At 38.1% G+C, this 27,767-nt stretch overlaps 1 protein-coding gene across 2 annotated transcripts in view; it reads right to left on the bottom strand.

Annotated features, from left to right (window-relative positions):
- Window positions 1–27,767, bottom strand: part of RASGEF1B (RasGEF domain family member 1B) — a 559,703-nt gene that overhangs the window by 360,571 nt on the left and 171,365 nt on the right. For both annotated transcript variants that reach the window (XM_045473602.1, XM_045473603.1), the window contains one exon: window positions 2,038–2,091. In XM_045473602.1, coding sequence (XP_045329558.1) covers window positions 2,038–2,091 — 54 coding nt within the window. The remainder of the gene's footprint in view (window positions 1–2,037; window positions 2,092–27,767) is intronic.

Genomic DNA, 27,767 nt, shown 5'->3' with positions numbered 1-27,767 from the left:
ATCTGGATTGATCAAAATTATAAAAATGAATAAAATAAACATAACGGCCTATATTCATACTCAAAGACTCTCTATATAAATTTATAAGAAAGTCATGTTTTAATGTAGCTCATGTGAAAATATCTTAAGAGCATGAGCAAGGACTTCACCCTTCAAAAGGCCCACAGAGGGATATGACTGATAAATAGAAACTGATGCCATCTTACGCCGTGTTACTAGACCATTAGTGCTACACGAAAGAAAGCCTGTAGATTGTCCTTGCATCATAGCCCATGTCTGATGATGTACCTGGTATACACCAAGTATGTAAACAAAGCTGCTGAATGAAGAGTGAAAAGTCTCAAAGTGCTTTTGCCAAACTGACCACAACTGAAGAACAATACATAATTTTTGACATTGGTAACAAAGAGTATGCAAAACAAAAAAGGATTACCTGGTCTAGAAATAATAATAATAATAATAATAATAATAATAATAATAACAATAATAATACCTAATAGAGCATGGATTATGTGTTGAACACTGTTGTAAACACTTTATGTATATTACTCATCTATCATGTGAAGTAGATATAATTATTATCCCTATCCTACAGATGATAAAAGTGAGGCACAGATAGCTTGTGTAACTAACCCATGGTCACATAAGTGGTAAGTAGCAGAGCCAAGTTTTGAAACCAGATAGACAGATCCCAGCAGTCTATGATTTTGGAAATCAATTATAACAATATTCTACTAGAAATAAAGAAGGAAAATCATTAACCCATAGGTGAGCTGAAGAGAAGATTCAGAAGAAAGCATATTAACTGCCTTCGTACTTTAAAACTTAGAAATCAAAAGGAGACAGATAATGGTTCAGTAAAATGAAGAACCCTCTAATAGTTTGATTTGTCTCACAAGTGAACAGTCAGAGTCATTGGGTTCCCTGTCAATAGAGTATCAAGGTAGAGGCTAAGTCCATCTTTATATGATATCAATGGCAGTCCCACTCTGGGAGAAAGGGGAGACTAGAGAAGCCCTGAAGTCCCTTCATCCTCTAGGATCCATAATGTTAAGAATATGACATGGACCTTACTCTCAGACAGCCAGACCAAGACGAACACAGCAGAACTCAATCAAGATGGAGATTTAATAGGCAATAAATAACTATCAAGATAATGAAATGGATGGCATTCAGAATAGTGGATTCTCACATCAGCTTTAAAGATGAAGATCCCAGCTACCTATTTCCATATCAAGTAAATTCATAAGCAAAACCAGCACAGGAAAACAATGTCATGATATAAAACCCTAAGAAATGCCAAGTTACTAATATATGAGGCACAGGTCAACTCTTTATGCACCTGGTTTTCCATATCAATAGATAGTGTCAAAGAATTTATTTGAGTTGTTCAGACTGTGAAATCGCTTCTTTCCCCTCAAGAAGGAGAAGATCTAGTTAAACCTGAGATTAAAGAGGCAGATAAAAGTGCCCCCTGGACTGCGAAGGCCAGGAATTAGACACGCTGCTACTGCTATAGCAGGCAGTCTCCAGACATGATCCATTACAGGAACGTCTTCCATCAGATGCTAGCGAGGCTAATCCTTTTGCAAAGCATGACAGCTTCTCAAACTTGACTGTGGTGAATCCAAACCAGATTTTTATGCTATATGATCAGCTTTCAAAATGCAAAATCACTTTTATACTGTGTTGAGTTTATGTTTATTACATTTAAATTTGGAAACAAAGATATAGATGCCTGCAATGCAGCTTGTCCTGGACTCCCTTGATGCTCATCTTGCAGAATGAAATGTCAGATAATAGCAAGATAGAAATATATGCAACCAGAGCTGCTTTGTAACAAAATGCTGTCAAATGATAACAGAGTTTTCCACATCCTTAAAGAGAACCATTCAAATTGCCATCTCTGAAGAAAGGGAGCTACAACATGTCACCAGGACATTCTCATTGATCCCATAGCTTTTCCATTGAATGTCATCAACTCTGGAGCCTTTTAGTACTCTGACAGCAGGTTAGAAATCTTGGAGGTCAACTTACCTTTTTGCAGTCAGATAAGGACTTTTCGCTGGCCAATGTGCTGAAAATGGAGGTCTACAAAACAGGAAAGCGGGTGACACATTAGAATCATCAAAGTGTAATGATATTGACCCTGCCCTGTTCATTTGCAATCCATAGTGGGCACCACTTCTTATGACCCCATTGATTTCTCTGGATTTTAAAAACTGCCTGCCCTTCACTGTTCCCACTGCCACCTTACCCTAGTTGGAACATTGATTATGGGCCAACAATGAGTGAGATAAGACTCTTATATACCTTTATTTCACAAACAAGGTAGCTGCAGCACAATTTGGTTAATTGTCAAAAATCACATACCTTGGAAAAAGGTGAGGAATCAAAGCCAAGAAGTCTGACTCTAGAACCCACCTTGGTACTCTATCTTAAAGATGTGCAAAATGTCAAATGCCCAATCTTTCAGATGAAACCTATTATGAGCCTGAGTGATGAAGTGGAGCTTCTCCCCATTGAAGAGATTTGTGAATCTGAACAGCAGTACCAGGTCTTGCCATCTCATCTCTACTTTCTTTAGCACATTTGTTCTCCCCGTGATTTACTTTCTAGCTATATGTTTTTATTTTCCTGGCCTCATGAGCCACTAAAAAAGCACTTTAGCAGGCAAGGCCAATTGGGATTTATATGTAAGCTTGCTCCTTTTGGACTGTTTTGTGAAGAGTTAAAAGATTTTGTGGTCAACCACATAAATGGTACAGAAATATTTTTCAGTAAACCTTTCTACTTTTTCTTTAATTACAAAATATATATTCATAATGAGTCCATCTCCTTTCAAACCTATTCTCTTGAGGTACTCAATAATAAAAATTGTGAACACAAAATCCTTACACACTTTCCCCATTTATCCAAATACATATTACATTATATGTAATTACATGAATTACGTATTAATTATCTGTATTATGTTACATACACACGTACAGAAATTTCTTTCTTTCTTGAGATATCATCCTACTTAAGAACACAGTATCAGTGGGGCACCTGGGTGGCTCAGTCAGTGGAATGGCTGACTCTTGATTTCAGCTCAGGTCATGATCCCAGGGTCATGGGATTGAGCCCCATTTGGGCTCCACGCTGAGTATGAAGCCTGCTTAAGATTCTCTCTCTCCCTCTGCCCCTCTCCCACTCACACTCTCTCCCCCTCTATAAATAAATGAATGAATGAATGGATATGGTATCAGCACCTTTCCAGGTCAGTTCATATAGATTGGCTCATTCTTCTCAATAGCCTCATCAAATTCCATAATAGAGATATGCCATATTTATGTATGCTTTCCTTTATGGATGGATATTTGGTAATTTCCAGGTTTTGGACCTTTTCTTGTTGCTTTTTGCTTATTTTTGTTTGCTGCTACAAACTATGTTACAGTAAACATTCATATAGATATAAATATGAATGTATATACATATGTATACACACATATACATATTTATGCCGATAATTTTATCTTGGTTGGAGAGTCAAAGAAAAAAGAAATGTAAAACAAATAAAGACTTTGGTATGGCTTACAGATCTAATATACATAAACTTTCTCACATTCTTTCCTTGCATAACATAAAAATATCTCCCACCTCACCTATGATTTTGCTTTGTTTTGGGACAAGCCCTAAAGATAATTAAGATCTGAGCCACCATATATTCTAGCCCAAAATAATATGCACCATTAAAAGATCAAAAACACAGATGTGGATACATATACAAAAAATCATCTTTAATGAAAAAAATAAGTTCAAGGTTTAGATTGGTATGATCTTGATACATGGTTTGCTGGCAGTTTTTGTGTTTTTGCTTTGTTTGGGAGGGAAGGTATAAAAGTTATCTAGAAAGTTTGAGTTAAAAGTGGAAAAAGAAAAGAAGGGAAGAATTTTAGTGGTAGAAGAAAAGAAGAAAAGCAAATTTCAAAAAAGAAGGGCAAGATGAAAAGTTTATAAAAACAGACACAACAGAATTATCAAGAAAATGAAAAAAATAATGGCTTCCCTAAAAGAAACAGCCATCTTTGCTCAAAGAGAATAAGATCATGTGACTCGTTCTTCTTACCATAATTAAACCCACTGACCTAATTACAACCCTGACAAATAGCAGCCCATGTTGACAGGACTGGATATACTATGGAAGTTCCATGCCATCTTGTCCTTTGCTGCTGACAGGTGTATTTTAGTTTCTCTTGTTTCGGTATTCTTTTTTGGATGGAAAGATTCTTGCTTGTCATTCAAAGATTGAGCCAGTAAAGAGAGAGAGAGAAAAGCCAAAGAAACAGCTCTCAACATGCTACACTGAACCACTCCACCTGTAATCTTCCCATCAAATGTTTTCCTAATGATCCTTCTTCATCTTTATGTATTTGTATACATGAGCACCACGTTATGAAAGAGGACCCGATATTTACTCTCAAATGCCTGATCCAGGAAGGTAAAGACCCAACAAGGCTTGGTCATTGCTATAGCCCAATCACTAGCCCAGTGCCTGCCACAAAAAAAGGTATCCAGTAATATGCACTGAATGGATGCAAAAAAAAAAAAAAAAAAAAAAAAAAAATTACAGTCCCTATCCCAAAACACTATTTTGGAAGCACAGTGCTGGAAAAGCAGCCTCACATATAAAAACATTACAAAGTGAAGCCGAGGGAGAAAGGAGAAAAAGAGATAAAAGACTCCCAAATAGTAGTAAAATACATTTTCTATTTTGTATATTTCTATCGTCTATTATCCACTTGGTTGGCTATTGATTTTTCTAGAACATTTTGGGCTGGATAGTTCTTTGTTATGAAGGTGGGGGCATGCTGTGCTATGCAGCATCCCTGGCCTCTACCCGCCAGATTTCAGCAGCACATCCCCTCAACCTCAGTCGTGACAACCAAAACATGTATCCAGACATTTCCAGGTGTCCCCTGGGGGAGGGGGGTAGGAAATTCACCCCCAGTTGAGAAGCAGTGGTCTAAACTCAAAGGGAGCTAGTCATTGAAATGACCCTGATTCTCTGGCTGGGGTAACTTATTTTTTTCCAGGAAACAGTCTAATGGTCAAAATCTGGAGAACCCAAATTCTAGCTTCCATGTGGAGGCAACTTGAGACACTCTAATTGCATTTTTAAGTAAGTTTAAGATATACCAGTGGGGAAAATAAATTAAGGAACATGTCTAAGAACTCAGACATTAGTACGCTAGTCCCAGGGGAAATGATCTTTGAAATTAAACAATGCCATTCAACCTTCGAGAATAGTCTCAGGTGACCTGGGAAACATGTTTGGAGGAGAAATGAGAGTCAGAGATGGGTGAAATTGGCTTCACTAAAAAAAAAAAAAAAAAAAAAAAAAAAAAAAAAAAAAAAAAAAAAAAATACAAATAGCTCTACATTTATAGAAATGCTACATTTATAGAAAGGAACCACTTGAACTAAAGGACAAATGTACAGTGAAATCTCAGTACCTGGAATGAGTGTGGAAGAGGTAGGGCATGGGTCAATGAGAGTCTGTATCCTTAATTTGGCCATTTTCTAAGGGGATTTTACTTACACGCTCGGTTGGTCTCATTTTGTTCCCCTCGAAAGACTTGAACTGGCATTCCAGTTTCCTAATTACAGCTATTGTAAATGACTTTGGGTGGGCTTTCTAAACCTTCCAATAACATGTTCACTTTAATTACTGGAAATGAAAGACTCAAAACATGGTGACTTACCCACACTGTGACCTTCTTGACTATTGCATCAATATTTTTGTACTAAAGAGGAAACCCCTAATGAGTCTCCTCCACCAAAGTGTGCATGATGCTGCGTTTGTCACAGGAGCACAAGCACAATGGTACACAATGACTTTTTAGAGCATTGGCTTCTAACCCTGTTGGCAAGGTGACCAGCATGGGGTGAACAGCATTATACATAGAAGTTGTAGCAATTCGCCAAATGAATCTAGAAAGATGAGGCCCTACTTGTTATCCATTTATATACTGATACCTGAAATCTCACTTATTAGAGCTCTGTTTTTCCAATCAGGCTTTGAATCATCATAGACAAACTCTCAAGGGATGCTAGGGTGTAAGTGTCAATGCAAAGGGGCAAATTGAAAATTTCATGTATTATAATTGTTGATCTGTTATATCTTAGAGGGAATGAGTTCACCAGATTCTTTCCTATGAGCAGATTTTTGATGATGTTTTTTTTTAATTTTCCTATAAATTTCAAAAGCAGATTTTGATAGGAGAGAAATGAAGACTTACATAATGAGGACACTGGACACTCACGGCGTTGGGAAAAGATCTAAAAAACATAGGTCACATCAGGCTCTCTAAAAAGCAGGCTGTGAGATGGAGATTAGCACACAGGAGGTTTACTTAAGAGGATGCTCTCGGGAACTCCACTTGTGGAAGGAAAGGGAAGGGTGCGGGGCCAAGCAGAGGAGGCAGTCAGGCCCCGGTACAAACTCAACAAAGGTCTCAGCCCACCAAACGGGGAGCTCTGAACTGGGGTAGACTGGTCCCCATCTTGGGAGGAGCTAAGAGCTGCCCTGGAAAGGAGGCATGACCCTGGACAAGATGACTATTTTTAGCCAAGGGCGATTTCCTGAGAGGGCCGACAGCTGACAGTAGTCAGCCAGCTGCTCCCTTAGCAACCGGGACATCTGTGCAGAGCCCTGTGGTGTCCACTATAATATACTTTACTTTGATACACTTTGCCAAGGGCAGATACTGGTTGTGACTGACTTACTCTAGTTGAACATGATCCCTTATTAGAACTTAGAAGTTTGCTGGCCTTTTATGATAGAATCGCTAGACAGATAAACCAATGGGCTATTGCTCAGGAATCTAGGCATTTATTCTAGTGTCCCTCCTTAAACGACCTCCTTGTGAGCTTAAGATGGATGGCTGACCATAAGGTCTTGAATTCTTCATTTTGAAATGAGGAAACCCATATTCATGTCCTTTTAAGTCATGGGAACCCTGGCTAATTTAAAGAAAATGGGCCTGATTTTATTAGGCAAATCATTTAGAAATCAATGAATATACTGCCTATTTCTTCCCTCCATCCTCTGAGGAAAGAACATTTGACTGAATAACATGGTCAGTTCTTGATTACCTAACAGAGCTAGAGAGAGTTTTACAGGTGATCCACAAAAGCATAACACAACATTTTATAAAATGGTCAATTTAGAAGACTGAGGTGGCTAAACACATCTTCCTTAAATTAACATTAACAACCATTTATAGAAATATTCCAAATGGGCGGAAAGGCAAAAGCAACACAGAAGGAAGAGTGACTTGTGATGAAAAACTGGCCCTCGTAAGGCCTTGGTCCAAGAACCCAAACGGAGAATCAGCGATTGATGGCTCATCCAGTCCAGCCTACAAAAACACGCGGGAAGGGCAGCTGTTCACCCCATTCTCACTGATGGGAGTCTCCAGTTTGCAAAATGAGCACTGAAAAGAGACTCCATATGTTCTACACTCTTTTTTAAGAGAGAGTTTACCCTCTGAGAGTTATTACAACGTTGTCTCAGTCCCACTAAAGTAGGTTTAGAAAAAACAAACAAACAGATACACTGTAACTCTACCGAGCTGATTTCTGCCATGTAATGTCTGTAACTGAGATTTATATTTTAAAAACAGCAAACATATGATGCTTACTTGATTAAACTGGCACAAAGCCAGGTGCAAGAGAATGGCTTAAGCATTGGATTATAAAAGTTAAGGAATTCAGAAACCGAATCTCTGAGATAGATGGTAATGTTACAAAATTTTATTCCAAGCGCCAGTTGTTCCTGTATGTGTGTGTATGTGTGTTTCCCACTCAGCCAGGCACTACAAAACAGGCCAGCTAGTTTTGATAAATGGTCAAAAACAGTTGAAAGCTAAGCACCATTTAAAGGAATGACGCCTGCGTAAAGCATCTCCATTTGAAACCTGCCATTTGTACCACACAGGCACACTGGATGACTTCTTACTCAGTGATAGATGTCAGGACTAGACCTACTCATATTGCTAACAATTTGGAAGTCATTTACACGTGAATTGATGGGTCCCCAAAGTACACACTACTTGGATGCTTTCTTAGACATTACAGTCGGCCAATTTTAGGATTTCTAGACAAAGCATAAATTTCCATTTGGCCTTCATGCTTTAGTAAACTAGTATTGATACATGTACACTGAAAATAGTGGCATGCCCCCAGGCAAAGTGTGGCATTCATATTTTTAAGTGCATAATTATAAAACACGACCAGCTAAAGGAAAAAAAATTATACCCCTGAATAAATGATAAAATTACAGTGTTTTCTTGTAGTCCATGAATACTGAAAATTTCAATTAACCAAGTGAAAAGCCATTGAATGTGCCAGCAGGATTTATATCCCAGACTAATGACCATCATCTGCATCCTATTTAGCTAATGAAGGTTTGGAACACTTGTGGATAATTAAGGGAAAGCTGATGGGAGGAAATTCGAACCATGGAAAGATCAAATCTATTTATGTCTGCATTTAAAACTAAACATATCTAATAGTTCACTCAATCAAGGCATAATGTCTGTTCATTTGGGATAAGATAGATGCTCTTAAGTTAAATAGGCAGGTTAGCTCCCAAAACACGAAATTCATTCCTCATTCATTCATTCAATACTTATTAAACACCTTCCATGTGCCTCTGCCCTTGTGGATCAACACAATAGCACCATGATTTCCCTAATGTTTTCCCCACCACCTTCCCCTCCTCCAGCTTAATTAAGTTTATAGCTCTGTTTTTCACTTCACCCAAGTAACTACCGACCACCTGTCATGACCGCCACGATATAGCTGTAATCCAGGGACATGATGGGAAAATACAGGGTGTACAATAGGGCACTTGGCTTTTTCTGAGACCTGGCAGAGCATCTCAGGGGTAGGGCCCAGACTCATTAATAGGTGAGTGTTCATGTGAGGAAGACTAAAGACTGTTTGAGGGACGACAACACTTGATATTCAGAGGTAGCCAAAACAGGAATCAAGCTCAGTGCAGCTTTATTGAATCTCACTGAATAGTTTACAGCCCTCTCATTCAACTGTTACTATGCCACCTTAAATCCCTCACTGGGTCCCCGTCATAATCTGACAAGTTTGTGTTTAACAAAGGTAATGCTTCCAGAACCTCCAATCCTAGGATCTATGTCAATGCTGAAAATGGGACACCCAGTAGGCATGTTGCAGGAAGTCAACTAATGGTGGTAACTCAATCTTAGGTGCACACATTTGTATTTTTCAGATCCCTTCCATGTCTGAGAGGAAAGCCGTATTAAGAAAAAAATCAGCAAATTCAGAACCTACACATACCCAATTGGGCATAACTTATCTAAGTCCGTGGGTCTCAAGTGTTAGTGGCATGAGAATCACCCAGAGGTCTTGCTAAACAGGTTGCACCTCCCAGAGGTTCTGATGTGGAGGGTATGGGAAAGGGCCCAAGAATTTGCATTTCTAACACATTCTCAGGTTAGATTGATGCTCCTGGTCTGGGAACCATTCCTTGAGAATCAGTGGTCTCAGCTACACCCACAGCAAGTTAGCAACAATGATAACTATGCCTTTTTTGACTTCACAAAAAGGAAAAAGTGTCTTTGAATTTCCATAAGTATAATTTTAATTAGTGGCAATACCAATGCCTTCTGACATTTACATAAAAATTCCAATCTTTAAAGCACCTTGACACACATCGTTTCATTTCAACTTCCAAACAACACTATAAAGTAGTGTTATTAATCTCATTGTAAGACACCAAGAAACAGAAAGGTTAAGTGACTTGCCCGGGTTTTCTTAACTAGTAAGTAGTCAAATCGAGATTCAGGTCACTGACCTTCAGAAGTATTTCTAGGGTAGAACTGTGCTATGAGAATCGTACTCTGTAACCATCAGAGTACAATAAGAAATTCATTTAAAAACTAACAAAGTGAGGTTGCTCCAGTCTGACAATACCAATGTCAAAGGTTCTTTACTGATAAACACTAATTTCTTCTTACTCAGCATCATTTATAAAAGCTAATGAGCCTTTGCATTCATAGTGAATTATATACGAGATTTTTTTAAGCTCCCTTAAAAGGGCTAAGTGGAACATAAACTGAGAAATGTATACATAAAGTCCAAAAATAAAGTTAAGGTTGACAGCAACTGTGAACTCTAGGAACTCTAGGAAGAGAATACCGTTGGGAGAAGAGGTATTACATTTTTAGTACCAGCTCCCCCCCTTCCTGCAGGGAGCGGACCTTCGATATTTCCACCAGGTTAGTATCTTTGAGGTAGATAACCAGTAGGAAGCTCTGAATATACAGCAAGCAGAAGGAATTCCATGGCTTACAAATAACATAGAGGTAAAATGATGGCACCCGAGGCTGTTGTCCACAAATAGCCCCCACTAGAATCACCATGAAGAGGCCAGACTCCCTTGGCTGCACCCTCACACCCCTGACCCTGGCCAGGAAGATCCTCTGAGACCAACAAGATGGTATGCTCTGGGGCAAAGGGAGGCGAAGCTGTCAGAACACATTTCATGCACTTCATGACAGTATTTGAACATAGCCAATTAGTGCCAGGAGGAGAGAGCAGAACAACAAAGAGCCTCAATGAAGACACAACAAAATACAACATATTGGGGCAAATGACACCCACTGAGTGATGTCGAGCTTCATTTCTCAAGGCTGCAGACCAAATCTCTCTAAAGCCATCAACTTAATATAACAAGGCCAAATGACCCTACTCAGGGTCATTCCATTGTTCTTCCCAGAGCAGAATATCCTAATCGGACCTGATACCTGCTGAAAGGAAGAGAGATAGAAGGAACTGAAGCAAATGAGAGGAGCAGAATATTTCAGTACATTTTGATTTTAAAAGAACAGTAAGCGAAGTCTACATTAAAATTCTATGTCTATTAGCATCTATAATTTTTGAGTCGGTAAGCTGTGATACTTTAAATACTTTAAATCAATTATTTAAATTTAAATACTTTAAATCAATTATTTTGAAATATTATTACTCAATATTGGGGAATTTGGATGCTTACGATCCCTCCAAATCTTGACTGTAATATCTACTGTCCCTTATACAAACTCCTTGATAGAAGTTGACCCACACTGCTTATCAGAGGCCAACTCTTCATCAGGTTTGTACCCTATGCTTTAGCATAGTGATGGGTGTAAGGATGAGGACACAGTAGGGACATCATAAACGTTTGCTGAATGTATAGTGACTGAGGTAAGGGAGGCAAGAGGGAGGAAAAGGAAGAAGCAGGGAAGGAGGAACAAAGGGATTGAGGTAGGGAAAGAAGAAGACTAATGCTAATGTGGGGACAATACATTATAGTGAAAAAAGTGTTATCAGTTGAATTGTGTCCCCCAAAAAAAGATGCTAATGTCCTAACCCCTGGGATCTATGAATGTGAATTTATTTGGAAATAGGGTCTTTACAGATGATCCAGTTAAGATAAAGCCATTAGGGTGAGTCCTAATCCAACATGACTGCTATCCTTATAGAAAGGGGAAAATTTGGACAGAGACACACACAGAAGGATGATGAAGTGAAGACAGCCATGTGATGATGGAGGCAGAGACTGGATGGATGCAGATGCAAACAAAGGCACACCAAGGATTCGTGGCTACCACTGGAAGGCAGGGAGAGGCAAGGAAGCATTCTACCCAGTCTCAGAGAGATCATAGTCCTGCTGCCACCTTGATTTTGAACTTCTAGCCTCCAGAACTGTGAGACAATGAAATTCTGTTGTTTTAAGTCACCCAGTTTATGCTTTTTATGGTAACCCTAGCAATCTAATAACATAATATGTACCGGGATCTCTATTCACTAATCATCTATCACCATGGTTGACAAGCCTTTCCTATAGAAGGACAGATAGTAAATATTTTAGACTTTGTGAGCCATAAGGTCTCTGTCACAACTCGGCATGAAAAAGTCATAGACAATATATAAATCAATAAGTGTGGCTGTATTCCAACACAACTTTATTTTACAGACACTGAAATTTGAATTATGTATAATTTTCATATGTCACAAAATATTATTCTTCTTTTACTTTTTTTCCCAACTATTTAAAAATGTGAAAACCACTTCTAGCTTGCAGGCTGTACAAAAACAGGCAGTGGGCCAGATTCATCCCCTAAACTATAGTTTGTCTGCCTCTGGGTATGGACCTAGGAATCAAAAACACCTGACTTTAGTCCTGATTCCACTAATTACTATTTTCGTAACTGTGATTAAATCATGGGCTCCCATCTTCAAGAGAGCATAATAGACTTTTCCCTACCCACATAGAAGGTTATTATGCAGATGAAATGAAAACCATATACTTTAAAATACTTTGTACACATAACGGCATTGATACGTGGATAGATTTATTCTGTCTTACTCTTCAGAAATAAATATTAACACTAAGCTCGGGGTGATGATCAACTGACTGAGTCATGGGACAAGGGCAGGGTGGAAACAGACATAAGCCCCTTCAATCATCCACATCTTCAGATGTATCAGGGAAGTGGACAAGGAGACACATACCACACACAAAGCTATGAGCAAATGGACTCTCTGAGGTAAACAGCAAGTCCAAGGCAAATGTTCAACATCTCTGGTCATATTTGACCCTGGGTTACTGCTGAATCAAGAATTTCTTCTTCTAGGGAATGTTCTGGACTAGAATGTTCTGACGCTAGGAGGCTGTGCTGTAACTCAGTTCCCTAGATCATCATTCTAAACATTCATCATCCACTAAAGCTGCTCTAGCCATCTTGAGCCCATTTCTATAGTGCCAACAGCTGACAAGCCATAAATATTACCCTGCATGCAGAATCGTCTTCACACTCACCACCATAAGGAATTGGAACATTGCCACTGTGCTCTGCAGGGACTGGACTTGAGCTGACAGCTCCAGATTTCCAGATCTGCCACTAGGTAAAGCCAAAGAGAGCACCAAGGAACAAAGAAATTCACAGAAGGAAATACCATTTTGCTCATGCTGCATAGGTCTGTGGACTTCCCTGGAACTGTTATGCTCTTGAGGAGCTGGGAGTGTATCCTTCCAAATTACTAACATAACTCACCATGGTCATGAATCTTTAGAAAGTCGGGATCTTTACTCCAAATTAATTATTCCAATTATCCTTCATCTCTAAGACTGCATTTCCTTAATGTAGAGAGAAGTGTTGTCACTAAACTTATTCTCATTTCCTGCCTACTCATACTCATGTTTGAAGTAAACAGAAGAGAATCCACATCCTCAGCCAACTACTGGCTGCTACCAATATCTATACTCTCATCCTCCCTGTTGCATTCCTCCTCATTCCCACCTCGGCCCTGGCACATCACCACTTGCCTTCCCAAGAACAGAGAATAAAGTCACTGTTGTTATGTATCTCTTAGCAACCTGACACCTTTTTCTAAAAGACACTCACATAAAAGCATGGCTAGGCCTAAAGTGTGCTTCTGAGGAGGCAGGGCAACTTAATGGAAAGGGAATGGGCCAAAATCCCAGCTCTGCCCCGTTGTTATGTGGACTGGGGTTCATCACTTAAATTCTCTGAGCTTCAATTCCTTATCTGTAAAATCAGAACAAGACCGTTTACTTTGGACTATTTTGCAAGAATTTAAGAGGATGTGTGCTCAATAAAAAGTAACTCTCTTTGGGGCACCTGGGTGGCTCAGCCGGTCGAGCATCTGACTTTGGCTCAGCTCATGATCTCACAGTTCGTGAATTCGAGGCCCATGTCGGGCTCTGTGCTGACAGGTTGGAGCCTGGAGCCTCTTCAGATTCTGTCTTTCTCTCTCTCTCTCTGCCATTCCCCCACTTGCAATCTGTGTCTATCTCTCTCAAAAATAAATAAACATTTTTTTTTAAAAAGTAACTATTACTATTATTTCTGGGAACTCTAGACTTCTTCTCCAGCTCTGTCTCCAGCCACACTTACTCTACGGACTTCGCCAATACCCACGGGCTATATCTGTGCCACTAAGCCCATTATGGTGAATGGGGAAGCAAGGAAAAAGTTACAAATTTAGTGGAAGCCTGGGCTCAAGAAGTGCAAGTAGCTGGGAGCAGAGAGGAGGGATTGGCCTCCTTTGAATGATCTTCAGGTTATTATAAACTGGAAAATCTTCATGCTCTTGGCTAAACTACATGGATAATGACTTATGGTATGAAGTATATTCATCTCAAGCTTAGTTGTAGGTGCTTAATGATAAGAGTCCTTCCTTCAAACTTCACAGGAAAGATGGGGTTGAAACTGGTACCAGCCTTGAACAATGACGTTGCAGGTGCTTAACTCTTGGAGGGGATCTGACTGATGAAGTGGTGGGAATATCTTCTATCATAAGTCTTTAACACAATGTCTGTCTTTCTCTTTTTCATAGTAATTTTGTTTACTAAGATATACCTAAATATATCTTTAGGAAAAAACAAAGAAAAGAAAGTCAAGGATGTTAATTTGTAATCCAAGCTGATAAAATACTAACATGTAAACTTAGAGGGTGGGGTAGGAGGGGAGGGAGAAGGTCAAGAAAGAAAGACATTTTCATAATTACTGATGATTACAAATCATTTAAATGGACACACAACAAGCATGGAGGTTGCAAGGCCCAGTGGGATGGTTCCTGTTTAAAAGCCTGACGCTGTCATTAATAAATGAATGGTGATGGGGCGCCTGGGTGGCTCAGTCGGTTGAGTGCCTGACTTTGGTTCAGGTCACAATCTCGTGGTCTGTGAGTTCAAGCCCCATGTCAGTCTCTGTGCTGACAGCTCAGAGCCTGGAGCCTGCTTCAGATTCTGTGTCTCCCTCTCTCTCTACCCCTGCCCCGCTCATGCTCTGTCTCTCTCACTCTCAAGAATGAACAAATGTTAAAAAAAAAAAAATTTAAATGAATGGTGATGCACCATATTATCTCAGACACTGGAAGTGACAGTTTGACAACAACAAAAAAAACAATGGCTCCACAACTTTACTGTGCACCAGAAACAAAAATAAAAGACCTAGCTTGCCATAAGCACATTTCATAATTAGACCACTGCCAGACGCAGCCCTTGTCCTCATTGTAAATTGCTACATCTTCATTTCTTCAGAGAGTTTGAGTTGCACCTGCACAAGTTCCCCCAACGTGAAAGGCTAATAAGAGATGATTAAAGTGTTCCCTAGGGCTTGAGGAAATCCCATGCTTTTTTTTTTTTTTTTTTTTTTTTTTTTTTTCATTTATTTCCAACTGCCCTGGGCCCATTTATTCAACAAACATTACAGAGCACTTATGTTGCAAGCATTAGGCTGGGTTCTGCTGGGAGGATATTGATGAATGAGATGTGACATGTGCCTTGGGAGACGACAAGCAAATCTGTGAAGCTTCCCATATTCTTTGGAGAAGTTCTAGGAGTTGTTTCAATCCTAGTTTGCTTCTCTTACATGTCTTCCATCCTTCCTGTGTGATCTCTTTTTACTTCGTGCCACTTCTGTGCTTTGCACATATTTCTACAATAACCTTTGCCACACTATATTGCATTTATTTGATTATGCCCCTTACCCCAGAGCAGTCTTTGGAAGCAGAGGCCAAGCCATATTCATATTCCTATTCTAAATGTCACAATGGCTGGTACATAGATTTTCTTTTAATTTACTGAATATGAACACAATCCATCTATTCTATGGCTTCAACTACTGGTATATGATGATCATTCTAAATATGGATGTTCATCCCCGACCTCCCTCCCAAGCTTCAGATTCATTATTTTATTAAATATCTTTGTCTATTAAATATCTGCACTGGAATGTCCCATAGGCATCTCCAACTTGTCCAAAACTGAACACATTGCATTCCCCTACTGAAAAACTGTCTCCAATTGTTCACATCTTATTTAATGGTGAGACCATTGTATTCCCTCTTTCGACCACAAATCTCAATGTCTTTTTTGATTCTTCTCTCTTCCTTACTCATCACAACCTATTGATTCAACTACAGAAAACTCTCAAGTCGTAAAGCTCTTTTTAATAGCCTAAGACTTGCTATAGTTAGGCACCAACTGTGTATAAGGGTAGTTGAAGCCACAGTTATAATTGAGAGTGCCTAGGAAAATGTGTGATTATAAGAAATAAGGAACTGGGACAAACCACTAGGGAGCACTAATATTTATTAAGATGAAGAGAAAGAACCAGCTAAAGAAATTAACAAAAAACAATCAGAAGAGTAGAAACACCAGAATGTCACAGAAAAGCACTTCCTAGAAGAAACCTAGGAGATAGCACTTCCTCAAAGAAATTCTCCCTGATCTTCCAAATCAGAACCATGCTATGTGCTCTCACCTCATACCACACTAATCCCTGTCAGACTGCTTATCACAGTGCACTGTAACTGCCTACTTGTCTGCACCCCTCATAGAATATTAGTTCCCCCAAAGGCAGGAACTATGTCAGTGACAGCATATGGTACCATGCATGACACACAGCTGGTGCTCAATAAGTATTTGTTGAATTCCTTGTGTTTTGCCACATATATCATATAACTCATCAATTTCACATGGGAAGATTCAAGAATCTGAGATAAAATGAAAAGCCTCATAGCTATCACTTGGCCTTCCTTCCCAGAGCAATCACTGCAAACACGGACAGATGGCTCTGAATAGGTGAAAACAGGTTTTATCCAATGTTACCCAGATAACATATAATAGAGTCATTACTTCCTTTGAGAGATGGAAAGTTAAATACATCATTTCAAAATTGCATCAGCAAATGGTTTTCTTGTTTCTTTTTTTTTAAGGTTTATTTATTTGGAGAGAAAGCATGTGCATGCACAAGCATGTGGGAGTGGTCAGAGAAAGAATCTCCAGCAGGCTCCACACCATCAATGCAGAGCCCGATGCGGGGCTCAAACTCATGAACCATGAGATCATAACCGGAACTGAAGTCCGACACTTAACCGACTGAGCCACTCAGGTGCCCCATGCAAACAGTATTCTCTTTAAGTTAAGGGAACTTTAAGCAATTGTGATCAACTCATTTCTTAGCAATCCTGAATTTTTGGCTATTATACACTATACATGCTATCTTGGGCCCTCTATTTGAGAAATCATTGTAAAACAGGACAGAAGATTATTTATCATCGTAAGACCTCAAGTTGCTGATATAAAAGAAGTATTTTGACGATAAATCCCTAGACAGATGAATGGAACAGTACCTCAAACAGATTGCTAATGTTTTGTTTTTAGATTTAGAAATAAGAGAATTTGAAATAAAGAGGATTATAAACAGAAAACATAAGTACAGGCTGTAGACAACAAATGGCCTTCAGGACATGAGGTGAGTAATTAGAAGAGAATGTTTTCCAGCAATTTCTGAGAGTTGCAGGGAATTGAAAATTTAGCTACCCCAGGCCTATGCAAACACAATGATGACCAGGAAACTGCCTTCTGTTCTCTCATCCTTTTTGACTTTACCCGTAAGTCCCATTTGCATACAAGGGATGGTCACAACAAAGACCTTTGAAAGAAATTTGCTCAGTTTCTCAGCCTTGCCCCTTGGGCACTTAAGGAAGAACAACTAAATCCTTCCCATTAACAACATACAGACTGGCTCTCCGTGAGGCTTGTAAACTCTGATTGAAACCATATCCTAAAGTAGATAAACCAGCTGTCTATAAGTTAGAAACTTTTTTTTTAATTCAAGGTATAATGAAAATGGTTTCCTAGAATGGTCTGCCAGAAGACGAAGGAAATCCAAATGCCCTGAACGAGCTGAGCTGTCTTGTGCCCCATGTTGCAGGGACACTGTTTACTCTGGGAAGCCCATGGAACAACAATTCATATCTCAGGGACATCAAGTCTCACTGCATACTTCTGATCACAAAGATTGAGGCTAAAGTTCAGAAAAAACATTCCTATATTGTTTAATTGGACACCTCAACATTTTTAAAGGGCTCTCAGAAGACAGCTGTATGTTGTTCAAAGAGGGCTGAGTTGTATGGGCTGTTAAAGAGAAACTGTGCACCACAAAATATCAGTGTAATTAATATTGTTAAAAAAGTATAAGATTTGTAGCCAAAATACATAAAAATGCACTGCTTTGATTAGTGACCCATTGTAGCTGTATGACTTTGTACAAGTTACTGAACTTCCTGGGCCTCTTTGACTATAAAGTTTACTTGACTCTATAATGAAAACAAACAAAAAACCCCACTTCACAGCATGATGAAGATTAAATATAATCATATATGCACTTTATTGAATGGTGGACATTCAATAAATATTGTGCTGTCTTCCACTCTGAGACTGTTTTAAAAAAATCAGACTAGAAAAGGAAGTTTATCTATCAAACAACTTTTGACATAGCACTAAATTCTAATAAATTAAAATGGGTATCCCATAATAGCAGATATGGTATTTTATCACATAAGACATCATTGATTATAAGAATCACTAAAAAAGAAAAAATACTAATTATATGTTCCCATTGATTATATAAAGCATTACAATTTGAGAAATGTTAAAATAAGTAAATATTAATGTTAAAATAGGACATATTTTCATAAACTTAATGAAATAAAGTGCATAGGATTGTAGATAAGCTTGGAGATATAACAGAAGCAAGAACCAGGAAACAGAAAATTCCATAGTTCCTTCTGTAGCTTACTGTCTTTACCTTGAGAAGAAAGAAATCATGAACATATAGGCCAAAGTGTCAAGCAATTCCTCAGTTGGGAGTTCGTTTAAATACCAGTTTACCCAGTTTACACAGAAACAGCCTTTGAGGGAAAAGGCAAATGGAAGAAGTAAAGGGCATTTTAGATGGTTTTACCATCTGCTTTTTAAAATCATAATTTCCATCTTAGTGTTTCCTTATGTTTGAATTTAAGTATTTCAAGTACATAGTTCCAAATCTATAAGGAAACTACATGGTAGCTCTTTGGCTTGTAGGCTGACACTTAGAGCTCTCCTGACCACTGTTAAGTAACCTATAGCGACATTTAGTGGTGGCTCCCTCAAATTACAACCAGGTGTCCCAAAGGGGCAGGACAATTGCTGGCACAGAATGACTAAGCAAAATTCTCCTTTATCTCAGTGTGAGTGATGTCTTCATAATCTTGCCTGACAGGTTATTAAGAGGTCTTCGGGAGGTCTTCTGCTAGAAGTGGTGGCCGTTAATATCATTACAATCTTATATTGTATACACTTTGGTATTCTCTGCATATCCTTCATTTCATTAATAGAATTACAGAGCTAAACGATACCCTAGGGATTACCTAATTCAATTCTCTCATTTGCAGATTATAAAGCTGTGATCAAATATGCCAGCCCAAGGTCATACAGTTAGGTAGAGGCAGATCCAGGCCCTAAACCAGGCCTCCCAATTCTGAATGCATTGTCCTCTCAATTAAATTACTCTGCTGTTCATAAAGTACAATTAAAGTATTGGTTGTGCATATCTTTCAACAGTTATTCATTGAGCACTTAATATGTGGTGAAGTGTATTAAAAGGAGATTTATAATGGTCAGAAAGTGTGAGATGAGTTAGGGACTGAAAGATAAAAAACAAAGTCAATAGGGGCACATGGGTGGCTCAGTCGGTTAAGCATCCTACTCTAGGTTTCACCTCAGGTCATGAACTCAAGGTTTTATGAGATTGAGCCCCACATCAGGCTCTGCGCTGACAGTGTAGAACCTGTTTGGTATTCTCTCGCTCGCTCTCTCTCTCTCTCTCTCTCTCTCCCTCTCTCTGCCCCACCCTTACTCACACTGTCTTTGTATCTCTCAAATAAATAAACTTTTAAAAAGTCAATGAAAATTAGTAATTAACACTTATATGGCTCTGACTACCCAAAGAAGTGGGTACAGTTATTATTCCCATTTTACAGTTAAAGAGATTGAAACAGAGAGAGTTTCTGATAATCACTAACTCTTAAAAAAAAAAACACATAAAAGTTACATAGAAAAGTAAATGCAAGCATAACATACTACATGGTTTAGCTGTAAATGATAGTAACATAGGCTCAATAATATCAACCACAACTTTAGAACATAACCACACTTGGAAGCCAAGGGGAGAGTGTGTGTTGAAGAAAGGGGCCAGGGAGACAAATACAGGAGATATAAGAAAACTAAATAATTAGTTTCTATAGCAGACATCAAAACTACGTAAACTGAAAAATCAAGACAATAACAACAATATAAAATAAAGATATGTGTATGGAGGTAAATCCAGACCAAAAAAGTTGAAATAGTGCCTATGGAGAGTAGGCTCAGAGGTGAGAAGGGGTGGGATAGAGTATTGCTGTTTTAATTATAAGGTTTATAGAACTATGTGATATTTTAAAATAGATGTGCATTTATGCAATGATAAAATATAAAGCAAATTTTAAAACAAAGACGTAATAAAGGCAAATCAGTAAAAACACTGCTTTCAAAATATGTATAAAAATATGTTTCACAAGTATCTCTAAATTTTTTACACAATGATTTTATGTCACTTGTAAAAGATATATAACATCAACCAGACAGTCTACTCAAATAAAGGCCTTATTCCTATAATTAAAAGATTGGCAAATAAATATACATTGATATGCTTTAAATTGAAATAAACTATTTGTGGATATATATGTATTGTTTTTATGATTCTCCTCTTTAGCTGAGTTCTTAAATTAACCAACCAGTGTCCTAACCCTGTTAGTATAGAAATAGTGCCAAGATATGTCATTCGGATCCCCTCTTTAGAACTGAGGCATTCACTCCCCCAGCTTCTGGGAATGCTGGCAGCTGATAGCTCTCAGCCAAGTCACCATCTAGTCACTGCCTTCAGCAAAAAAAGTGTCATCTAGCCCAAGGTCACCTTTTCCAATAAAGGTCAACATGGTGGTATAAAGCCATGACCTTTTTGACTCAAAATCAATACGGAACAACTTTGAGCTCACTCCAGAGCTCTCCAGGAGACCAGCTGAGGCCTATGTTGAAACTGCCGAGTCCTGCTTCCATCCTGCCTCCCCTTCCACAGGTTCTGGTCCCATTCCACACTCCCCAGTAAATTCCCTCTACAAAAATCTCCACGTCAGAGTGTGTCTCCAGGGAATGTGACATGATCTAGCTAAATGAGACCAATCTTGCTCTAGGTACATTACCATCATAATTTTGACTTAAAATACTTTCAAGAAAAAGTCCCTTATCAACACCCAAAAAACAAAGAATCCAATTAAAAAATGGGCAGAAGACATGAACAGACATTTCTCCAAAAAGGACATACAGATAGCCAACAGACATATGACAAGATGCTCAACAGCACTAATCATCGGGGAAATGCAAATCAAAACTTCAATGAGATATCACCTTATACCTGTCAGAATGGCTAAAATCAAAAACACAAGAAACAACAGTGTTGGCAAGGATGTAAAGAAAAAGGAACCCTCATTCACTGTTGGTGGGGATGCAAACTAGTGCAGCCACTGTGGAAAACAGTATGGAGGGTCATCATACAATTAAAAGGCTGAATTACCATATGATCCAGTAATTCCACTACTGGATATTTACCCAAAGAATACAAAAACACTAATTCAAAAAGATATATGCAACCCTGCTTATTATATCATTATTTACAAAAGCCAAGTTATAGGAACAGCCCAATTGTCCATATGAAGGGACAAAGAAGGTGTATGTATGTATGTATGTGTATATATGTATATGTATACACACACACACACACACACACACACTCACACACTCACACACAAGAATATTATTTAGCCAAAACAAAAAATCTTGCCATTTGCAGGGCGCCTGGGTAGCTCAGTTGGTTAAGTGTCTGACTTCAGCTCAAGTCATGATCTCAAAGTCCATGAGTTCAAGCCCCGCATCGGGCTCTGTGCTAACAGCTCAGAGCCTGGAGCTGCTTCGGATTCTGTGTCTCCCTCTCTCTCTGCCCTTCCCCCCACTCATGCTCTCTCTAAAATGAACAAACACTAAACAAATTTTTTTTAATCTTGCCTTTTGCAACAACATGAATGAAGTTAGAGAGTAAAATGCTAAGCAAAGTAAGTCAGTCAGAAAAAGACAAATACCATATGGTTTCACTCATATGTGGAACTTAAGAAACAATACAAATGAGCAAAGGGGAAAAAGAAAGACAAATCACGAAACAGACTCTTAACTATAGAGAACAAACTGGTGGCTACCAGAGGGGTGGTGAGTGGAGGAATGGTACCCTAGCCACCTAGGTGGCTCAGTTGGTTAAGCACCAGACTCTTGATTTTAGCTCAGATCATGATCTCAGAGTTCGTGGGATCAAGCCCTGGGTCAGGCTCTGTGCTGACAGCATGGAGCCTGCTGGGATCCTCTCTCTCTTTCTCTCTCTGCCCCTCCCCCACTGTTTTCTCTCTCTTTCTCTCTCTCTCTCTCTCTCTCAAAATAAATTTAAAAATTAAAAAAAAAGATAGGGCACCTGGGTGGCTCAGTCGGTTAAGCATCCGACTTCGGTTCAGGTCATGATCTCGCGGTTTGTGAGTTCGAGCCCTGCATTGGGCTCTGTGCTGACAGCTCAGAGCCTGGAGCCTGCTTCAGATTCTGTGTCTCATTCTCTCTCTCTCTCTGCCCCTCCCCCACTCATGCTCTCTTTCTCAAAAATAAAACATTAAAAAAATTTTTAATAAGAGTACAGTTATCATGATGAGCACTGAATAATGTATAGAATAGTTGAATCACTCATTATATTGTACACCTGAAACTAATATAACACTGTATGTTAACTATACTAGAATTAAAATTTAAAACTTAATTATAAAAAAATTCCCTTGACTCTTTTACCTTTTTATTTAACTGCCCTTTTCAGAGAGTTTTAGATGGTGCATGCCATGTACATTGATCTTATCTCATTGTAATGACAGAATTTATCTTTAAGATACTTTAGTATTTGTTATAATATCCACTATATGCAAAGTACAGTGAAAAGTGAGGAGAGAAAGCAGAGAATACATAACGAAGAGGCGAATGAATAAAATACTTTTTTCTTCCTTTATGAGTTGATAATTTGGTAGAGATCAAAATGTACAATAATTGCTGTACAAACTAGAATGTAACAAACAAGTAAACAGTGCTATGGAAGCTCAGAGAGAATTTGATTTTGTCGGTTTTGTGTTTGGTTGGTGGCAGAGAAGTGACAAGAGAGAAGAGGAGACAAATGAGGCAATGTTACAATTTTCTTTTTTACCTACTCAAGATCAGCTAGCCTTTCAACACTGGGTTGGAGTAGAACAGATGAAAAAGTTAGAAAAGGAATTTTGGACAGATGTAACAGACAAGAGTAAAGGCTCAGAGGTGCAAAGAATGGTGGCAGTGTTGGGATACAGCTACCAATCTAGTTTGACTGGAGCACTGCATGTACAAAAAGAATTAATGAAGTCCATGTTGGAGGGGGGAACCTACCTGTAAACATATCTTCTTATTCTGTCACACCCTCCAATTCAGACAAGAGAAGAAAAGTAGCTTTAACCACACCAGATATCATCACACATCTTTGGAGATGTCATAAAGAATGCTGGTGACTGCCCACTGGGCTCCAGGCCAACTAGGCAGCCATGAAGCCTTGAGCTACTACAGATGCATTTGTTTTTCCATTGATCCACTAAAGACATCCCAGAGGGATTCTCAGTCAAACCTCTTCCAAAGAGTTACTTTTAATATACTATTACACTATAATTTGCCAAAAAATAAAAACAAAACAAAACCTATAGCCTCTTCAGGGAGAAGAATGTTTTAAACTTCTTCAACTAAAGTTTTACAAAGTTATCTTTTAGTATTTCTAGACTTTGGTTTTTTGCTATCATGAAATGATTTTTTTTAATAGAGAGTACTTTGATGCTTGTTTATTTGTATTTCCAAGTAATTAAGACTAATTTAAAGATGCCCACAATTTAACTGCACGAAAGCAGTTTAATTCTCTAGGTATGCATATGCTTCTTATTAGGTGCCCTTCTCATTTTATAATTCTACTTACTTTGGTCTAAATTCATAGACAATCAGAAATCCATGTTCCAATTTTTGTTTATGAGGTAATGAAGAAGAGGGTCGTACCCTCCACAGTTTCTGATCACTAGTAGTCTAATCTCAGAAAATAATGTTTTTTTTAAATTTCAGACCATGTTTTTAATAGTCACAGCCACATTTCTTATATGAAGATGTCATATTTATAACTTTGAACCTTGATACACCTCACATTTCCATAAATATATCCAAAAAATTGTTTCTATCCTAAAGTAGACTTTTGAACATAAACTGCCTAGGGACCATTTCAGGCCATTGTATGGCAATGCTTTTAGCTGACCACTAGTTCAATTCCAGAAGTGACACCATCTTTACCTCTGTCATAGTATCTTTTATGTGCAATTATTTGCCATTATGTTCTATGTGCAATTATGTTCTATTTTTTACCCCATTTTGAACCAAAATGCAACAAAAGTCAATTCATTCATATGCTAAAATTAGTAACAAGTAATAAAGATCTCATCAAAATCATGATATAAAAGACAAAGACAAAGTGCCCACTGCAACTACTGTTTAATGTTATATTAAAAGCCCCAAAAAATGTTATATTAAAAGCCAATGCAATATGAAAAGAAATCAGAACAATAAATAATAGAAACAAAGACAAAAAATGTCATTGTTTGCAGATCACATGATTGTCTGCTTAGAAAAATCAAAGTAAGAAAGTCAATAGATTCTTTATAGCCCAGAAATTAAATGAATAAATTCCTAACAATAAGCTTAACAAGAAATGTGTCCAACCTATATAAATAATACTACTAAACTTCAATGAAATTCATAAAAGAAGAATCAATGGAGATAAAGATTATGCTTTTGGATTTTAAAAAAAGCAAACTTTAGCTTTATCAAATATGACAAACCCCAACTTTAGTCAGGAAATGATGAGACTTAAGCTTGTCAATTGTATGGTCTATAGGAAAGAAAATAATTAAAGAATGTAACATGAAATAAGATAAATAGATCAACGAAGATAGTATCTAAAAGGGTAGGAGTAATCAGGATCTTGGAATGTATTTCAGCTCTCTAGCACTAGCTCTCCATCCCACCCCATGGCATCTTAAAATTTTGAAGTCCATTGATCATCTTTCATGCACATTTTCAAGAATGCATTGTCTGAAAATAGGCAATCATACTAAATCAGAGATAATTGTATTTCAACATAGCAGTACAGGCAGATATTCAAATGAGGGCATAATTTAAAAGAATACACCTATGTCATAAAGCTCATGGCTAGTTATTTAAAAATAAAAGCTACTGTTATTTGAAATGTAGAGCAAAATTCATTGATCTCTGCTTGAGAGAACAGAATTTATAACTAGAGAAAAAATTAAATAAGACACGAGAGTCATGTCTCCATATATCGCAACTACATGAAAACCTGAAATAAACAAGACAAAAATGAAGACTTAAAGAGAGAAAGCCAAATGTGAGCAAAAGATTAAATAAATATGCACTCAAGAGAGACACTAACCCATTAAAACATGGAACAAGTAGCAAAAAGATTGGACCAGGTTGATCCCGGTGATGGAGCTGTCCAGCTTCCAACATTCCACGCCAACACTGCAAACTTTATTCTCTTGTTGGAAATCTCCTCCATTTCACCAAGGAAGGATCAAGACTTTTTAATTAATTACTTAAGTAAAGGGACCAACCTGTTGCTGTTCCAGTTTTCCACTTGTACAGAGAAGTTCACCACGGGGGCAAGAAACTTGTTATAAGATGGTAGATTTGGTCATTAATTTCACATTTTCACATCCAGTTACTCCTACCAGATTCTTTACTCCTAGTAACTTAGGAAGAGGTTTCCAAACCCCACCATCAGAAGTGTATGTAACATCCTAAACTGCCCAAAGATACAGTTTAACTTCTTAAACTTAACTGAAAACAAAAAGAACACAATACCAATTCTCTCTTTAGAAATAACTGATAATTTCACTTAGTATAATAGAAAAGCAGATCAAATGAGCTGAATTCAAATGCAATTATTAATAGAGAAATATATAAATTATTCAATTATAATTATGAAAAGATACAAAAACAAGATAAGTAAAAACGGAAATTTAGATGTTCTCCAAAGACGCACCTTAGCCTTGGATTACTATCAACTCTCATTGTCAGACTCTAGGCCAGTTTGTTCACAGGAGCTGGCCAAGAAGGCCTTCTTTGGTGCCAAATTCTCTGGCCAAATGTCAGCATGGGGACATCCCTGTGTTGGTAATCTCTAGCCAATTTACCAGCAGTCCAGAAACTCCACATTCAGTCAGAATGGCTCATGTCTGCTCTCAACAGAAAGCCACAAGTTTACCACCTCAGCTATGCACTGGCAGACCTTCAATACAAAGTTCTTCAGTATATGGTAGTGACCATGACCTACATCCTCAGAGGCCTCATAAGTCCCTAGTCTAAGAAAAGGTTTGGGTTTATTCCACAGCTCAGCATATGTCTGTCTGACTGCACAGTGGAACAGAAATCTTGCCAAATAACCTGGCACTCTTCACCCTGGCTTTCAGAAGACTAAAAACCATAGAGCCAGTTTAAGCAAACTGCCAAGACAATAAATTGGTATGTCTCCAAACAACTTCTTACCTTGGAATGAAAATAGACCTGGATAATTTCCCAATCTTTAGTAATTAAATATATTAATAAATTACTTTAAAATATATAGAAGAAAAGGAGTAAAAGACTCTAACATTTCATAGGTTGGTGGTGTAGAAACTACCAATCCATATGTACATAACATTTGTTCATCAGAGAGATTGTAAGAGTGATTGAGATTATTTTTTATTCCGTATAAATCCAGAAACAATCAAAATTCCAATTTCTCTAAATCTCTTTCCCACTAGCCACACAGTGTGTAGAACAATAACTATATAAATAAGTACTCAATGAACATCAAAATGTGTTGAATGAACAAATAAACAAATGTTGATCTCCCAGAAGGAGCCCAAGTCTCTCCTCCATTTTCCTACTTCCACTCCAAGAAGAGCATGTGATGGCGATGGTGGAGACAACGATAGTATTGGGTCATACAAGGTGAAGTTTTGTGTATGACAAAAGTTAAAGGTCTGCCTTCAAGGTGATATGGTATTTGGAATCCTAACTTCTTTTAGGATTCTCTCTCCTGCCTTCTTTCTGTTAGATTCCCAAGGCTTGTCTCACAGCAGGGGTACCATTCTTCTCCTCCTTCATTTACTTCTCTTCCTCCATCACCTTCACATCTCCTCTTCAGAAAAGCAAGCATAAAGTAGTGTTAAATCCAGGATAAATGAGTTCTATAAAAGCTGCCTTAGTTCTTCTGTGCTAACCAGCCAGAGGCATGACCTCCTTGTTCCTTGCTTCCCCTGACCATCAGGAGGGATGCAATAGTACAGAGTAAAACTCAAAAAGGAGGCTGGGGAAGTAGTAGACCATGTTTTCAGTCAGATCTACTTTGGGAAAAGGTGTCAGACATACTCCCATCCAGTAGACCTGGAGATTACAAGATGGTTTGTGACCTAAAACCTCAGGGAATAACAAGGAGAATGCATTTGTCTGGAGAATGCATTTATATGTATATATGTACCTTTACAGCTCTTTAATTTTTTTATAAATGGCTGGTTAAGGATTTAAAGTGGTGATCATTGTCAAAATCATCTTGATATAATCAACACATCAATTTATAGATCATCAAGAATTGCTTTCAAAAATAGGATTA

The sequence above is a fragment of the Leopardus geoffroyi genome, chromosome B1, assembly GCF_018350155.1.
Source record: "Leopardus geoffroyi isolate Oge1 chromosome B1, O.geoffroyi_Oge1_pat1.0, whole genome shotgun sequence".
Taxonomy (NCBI): domain Eukaryota; kingdom Metazoa; phylum Chordata; class Mammalia; order Carnivora; family Felidae; genus Leopardus; species Leopardus geoffroyi.
The sequence above is the reverse complement of the archived record's forward strand: the minus strand, read 5'-3'. Positions and strand labels throughout refer to the sequence as shown.